Source organism: Rhinopithecus bieti, unplaced genomic scaffold (assembly GCF_001698545.2).
Source record: "Rhinopithecus bieti isolate Rb0 unplaced genomic scaffold, ASM169854v2 scaffold_74225, whole genome shotgun sequence".
NCBI classification, from domain to species: Eukaryota; Metazoa; Chordata; class Mammalia; order Primates; family Cercopithecidae; genus Rhinopithecus; species Rhinopithecus bieti.
The window spans coordinates 378,105-383,684 of NW_016827667.1; the positions used below are offsets into that span (position 1 = coordinate 378,105).

Genomic DNA, 5,580 nt, shown 5'->3' on the forward strand with positions numbered 1-5,580 from the left:
AGGCCGGGCCCTCTATAACCGCGGCTCGTTGTCGCCCACCTGAGTCCTGGCCGGTCCAATGCTCAGCGGCAGGTGGGGCCTCCGCGCGCAGTGTGAAACCTGGACGTGGCAGGGCGTGTCCGCGTCCGACCGACCCTCAGTTACTGGGGCGAAAACACAGGTGGACCCCAGTCTTTAGAACTAGGGGAGAAACATTAGAGCCTTCATAGCCAACACCCGTTTTATGAGTTTGAGCGAGGAGTCCGAGATCAGAGCGGTGTAGCCACAGCTGTTTAATATCACAGCCAGGGCTTCCGGATTCCTGGCCTGTCTTTCCGTTACACCGTGCTTAGAAAGTACCAACCTGCAATTGCCAAAGCAGTATTTTCGTCATCTAATGCGGAAAACATTCGCATGATGCCTAGAGAATGATCTGAAGTGAGGCTTGGTTTTCTTAAACCTTTTTTTTTTTTTTTTTTTTGAGATGACGTCTCGCTCTTTAGCCCAGGCTGGAGTGTAGTGGCGCGATCTCGGCTCACTGCAACCTCCGCCTCCCGGGTTCAAGCGATTCTCCTACCTCAGCCTCCCGAGGAGCTGGGATTACAGGCTCCCGCCACCACGACCGGCTGACTTTTGTATTTTTAGTAGAGACAGGGTTTCACCATGCTGGTCAGGCTGGTCTCGAACTCCTGACCTCAGGTTATCCACCTGCCTCTGCCTCCCAAAGTGCTGGGATTACAGGCGTGAGCCACCGCGCCTGGCCCCTGTTTTTTTTGTTTTTTTTTTTAAGCTTCTAAAGTGATATGTAATATACATGTAGAAAAATGCACATTCCCAACTGTATACAACTCCGTGAATTATTCCAAAATATACTGGCTGGGTGTAGTGTCTCAAGTCTGTAGTCCCAGCACTTTAGGAGGTGGAGGCGGGAGGACGATTGAGCCCAAGAGTTCGAGAACAGCCTGGTCAAGATAGTGAGACCAGCATCTCTAAAAATAGAAAAAGTTAGCCAGGCTTGGTGGCGTGCACCTGTAGGCCCAGCTATTCAGGAGGCTGAGAAGGGAGGATCTAGTCTGGGAGGTATAAGCTACAGTGAGCCGTGATCAGGCCACTGCACTCCAACCTGGCCGGTAGAGCAAGACAAAATGAATGTACACCTACGTAATCACCACTTAATAGAATGGTCCCCAGAAGCCTTCCTTGTGTAGTATTTAATATTTTCCCCTTTTTACAGTGGTAACTGGTATACTGGTTTCTAATGCGATTAACTAATGTTGCTTGTTTTTGAATTTTATATAAAAAAAGTCAGGAGTGTTGAGTGTTTCATTGTTTCACATGCTTGACAACACGATTTTCAGCCTTTTATATTAACTATTCTGGCCGGGTGCGGTGGCTTACGCCTGTAATCCCGGCACTTTGGGAGGCCAAGACGGGCGGATCACGAGGTCAGGAGAGCGAGACCATCCTGGCTAACATGGTGAAACCCCGTCTCTACTAAAAATACAAAAAAAATTAGCCGGGTGTGGTGGCGGGCACCTGTAGTCCCAGCTACTGGGGAGGCTGAGGCAGGAGAATTGCAGTGAACCGAGATGCAATGAGCCGGGAGGCGGAGCTTGCAGTGAGCCGAGATGGCGCCACTGCACTCCAGCCTGGGCGACAAAGCAAGACTCCGTCTCAAAAAAAAAAAAATTTTTTTTTGCTATTCTGCTGGTTACACAGTAATGTCTCAATGTGATTTTAATTTTCCTGATTACTAATGAGGTTGAGCATTTGTTCATATGTTTTTCCCATTTGGATGTCTTCTATGATGTACTTGTTCAAATCTCTTGTCTATTTTTCTACTTACTGATGTGAAGTTCTTTTTTTTTTTTTTTGAGACGGGATCTCACTCTGTTGCACAGGGTGGAGTGCAGTGGCCGGATCTCAGCTCACTGCAAGCTCCGCCTGCCGGGTTTACACCATTCTCCTGCCTCACCTTCCCGAGTAGCTGGGACTGCAGGCGCCCGCCACCACGCCCAGCTAGTTTTTTGTATTTTTTAGTAGAGACAGGGTTTCACCGTGTTAGCCAGGATGGTCTCGATCTCCTGACTTCGTGATCCGCCCGTCTCGGCCGCCCCTCTCGAAAGTGCTGGGATTATAGGCTTGAGCCACCGCGCCCGGCCGAAGTTCTTTATATTCTGGTTATCAGCCCTCAGTTATGTTTGTGCTAAATATTTTCTTCTCTACTGTGGTTTGACTTGTCATTCTCTTAGTGGTGTCCTTTGATAAATAGAAGTGCTAAATTTATTTATTTATTTTTTATTTTATTTATTTATTTATTTTTCCTTTTGAGACAGAGAGTCACTCTTGTTGCCCAAGCTGGAGTGCAATGGCATGATCTTGGCTCACCGCAACCTGCACCTCCCGGGTTCAAGCGATTCTCCTGCCTCAGTCTCCTGAGTAGCTGGGATTACAGGCATGTGCCACCACGCCCGGCTAATTTTGTATTTTTCTTTAGTAGAGACAGGGTTTCTCCATGCTGGTCAGGCTGATCTCAAACTTCTGAACTCAGGTGATCTGCCCCTCTCAGCCTCCTAAAGTGCTGGGATTACAGGCCTGTGCCACGGTGCCTGGCCGAAGTGCTGAATTTAAATGTAGTTCAGTTTTCAGTCTTTTTCTTTTTGGCTAGTGCATTATGTATCCCGTTTCAAGAAATCTTTTTATATCCCAAGGTTGTGAAAATAATAAGTTTTACTTTGTTTTGACAGATGATTGTACATATTTATGAGATACAAGTTGATATTTCAGTACATATATACATTGAATAATGAATGATCAAATCAGGGTATCAGCATATCCATCAATTCAGTTCAAACACTTGTCATTTCTCTTGGTGGTGAGAACATTCAAAATACTCTCTTCTGGCTGTTTTGAAGTACTCATTACATTAGTGTTTACTGTAGTCACCCTATTATGAAATAGAACCCTAGAACTTATTCCTCCTATCTAATTGAAACTTTGTGCCTGTTGATCAGCCTCTCTCCTTCCCGCCCCCTGCAACGGCTGCATTCTCCTCAGTCTCTGGTTACTACTCTTCTATTTGTTCCTTGTATGAGATGAACTTTTTTTTTTTTTTGAGACGCAGTCTCGCTCTGTCATGAAGCTGGAGTACAGTGGCGTGATTTCAGCTCACTGCAATCTCTGCCTTCGAGGTTCAAGCCATTCTCCTGCCTCAGCCTCCTGAGTAGCTGGGATTACAGGCGTGTGCCACCACACCCTGCTAATATTTGTAGTTTTAGTAGAGACAGCGTTTCACATGTTGGCCGGGATGGTCTCGATCTCCTGACCTCGTGATCCACCCACCTAGGCCTCCTAAAGTGCTGGGATTACAGGCATGAGCCTCTGCACCCTGCCAATATCAACTTTTTTAGATTCTACATATGAGTGAGATCACACAGTATTTGTTTGCAAACACATTTATAATGTATAATGCGGTATATAAAAATAAGTAAAACTTGGCCCCTACTCTGAAGGAATATAAAGCAGGAGAACAGAGAGACACAATAAGAGAATGGCCTTGGCTCTTCCTAAAGGCTTTTTGATATAACTAGCTAGATAGAAGATGGGGAGAGAGATGCACCTTATTTCTCTAGTGTTTATACTGATAGGCATTTGTATTTTTCAGTAATGGCAATGCAGATGCAGCTTGAAGCAAATGCAGATACTTCAGTGGAAGAAGAAAGCTTTGGCCCACAACCCATTTCACGGTTAGAGGTATGTGCTTAGTTGCTAATTTTGGAATTATATATACTAGATTCTTCTACCTAGTGGAAGGTATTATAACCTTTACATAAACTATAGGTTTACTACCAAGGTCAAGACCCAAGACTTTTCAGAAGTGTTGTCAATAATCCTGTGGAAAGGCTGCAGATTGTTGCTAAATATGTCTGGCAGGGCCTCTTCCTTTGTCAACCATTCTTTTCCTACTTTATCATTTTTATTTCTGAGAGCTGGACTGTCAGAAACTGAGGCCTAGGATCCCATGGTGGAATGTCTGTGCTGTGCTTTTTTTTGTTTGTTTGTTTTGAGATGGGGGTTTCGCTCTTGTTGCCTAGGCTGGAGTACAGAGGCGCAATCTCAGCTCACCACAACCTCTGCCTCCCAGGTTCAAGCGATTCTCCTGCCTCAGCCTCCCAAGTAGCTGGAATTACAGGCATGCGCTACTACGCCCAGCTAATTTTATATATATATATATTTTTTGGAGACGGGGTCTTGCTCTGTCGCCCAGGCTGGAGTGCAGTGACTGGATCTCGGCTCACTGCAAGCTCCGCCTCCCGGGTTTACGCCATTCTCCTGCCTCAGCCTCCAGAGTAGCTGGGACTACAGGCGCCTGCCACCTCACCCGGCTAGTTTTTTTGTATTTTTTAGTAGAGACAGGGTTTCTCTATGTTGGTCAGGCTAGTCTCAAACTCCCGACCTCAGGTGATCCACCCGCCTTGGACTCCCAAAGTGCTGGGATTACAGGCATGAGCCACCGTGCCCAGCCTGTGCTGTTTTTTGTTTTGTTTTTAAGAAATGGGTCTTACTGTGTTGACCAGGTTGGTCTTGAACTCCTGGCCTCAAGCAATCCACCTGCCTCAGCGTCCCAAACTGCTAGGATTACAGTCATGAGCCACCACGCCCAGCCAAAGCATCCTGTGCTGTTTGCACTAAGTATGAAAGTGCCGTTCTGGGAATTATAGTGGCCTGGACCAGTTATGCAAGGAAGACAGGGAAGCACCTTCTCTTTATTGCCCTAGCTTTGTGCTGTCAGCTGTCATTGGCAGAGAGAAGGCTGTGGTGGTATTATGGTATAAGAGATAAGCTCCAATTCAGGATTCTGCACAAGGACGTTAAGCACCAGAGCTGAGGCCTTACACTATTTCTGCCCATTGTATAGAGACTGCCCTGTGAGTGCAGCTGATTGGGGCTGAGATAAGTAGGGGGAAAGCAGAGAAAGACTTGATTCTTCTGTCTCTTTTTTCAAATTTCCCATCTCCGACTAATCTTTAAGACTCTAGGAGTGCAAAAAGCTTATTTAAAAAAGACTCTAGAAGTTACTTAAATGGATTTGTGATAAACATTTTAAAGTTCAGAGTCATAATTTCTGGTGCCATGAGCATCCTTATACTCATACATGCATATTGCTTATTGCTTAAATATTAACAGCAGACATGGCTTATATTGGCAAACTAATCTCTCCCCTCTTCTAAATTCTCCCAACCCCTGAATACACTCACATTCACCTACTAACTCATGTTTTCCCAGAAGTCATGGTTTTGGTGGCTAATGAAACCAAAGCTGACTTGAATATAGGAAGAAAGAGGTGGATTTGGGTGGTTTAAGAAGAGATATAAAAGTCCCTGACAAAAGTAATTTTCCTCACTGTTAATGTCAGTTGTTAGAGCAGAGCTTTCCGGTCATTGTTCAACAAAAAAGGTATTGATAGGCCAAGATAGTGCTCTTTTCATTCTGAGCAACCTTATCTGTTTACCCTATCATAGTGTAAAAATACCATTTTTTATGTGCTTGATGTGGAAATTACTGAGCAACACTGTCTTTTTTTTTTTTTTTTTTTTTTTT

General features: G+C 45.0%; 1 protein-coding gene across 1 annotated transcript in view; it reads left to right on the plus strand.

Annotated features, from left to right (window-relative positions):
- Positions 1–5,580, plus strand: part of RAD51 (RAD51 recombinase) — a 44,577-nt gene continuing 38,997 nt past the window's right edge. Inside the window, exons 1-2 of the mRNA XM_017864015.1 lie at positions 1–72; positions 3,644–3,732. Of these exons, the coding sequence (XP_017719504.1) occupies positions 3,646–3,732 (87 nt within the window). The 5' untranslated portion in view covers positions 1–72; positions 3,644–3,645. The remainder of the gene's footprint in view (positions 73–3,643; positions 3,733–5,580) is intronic.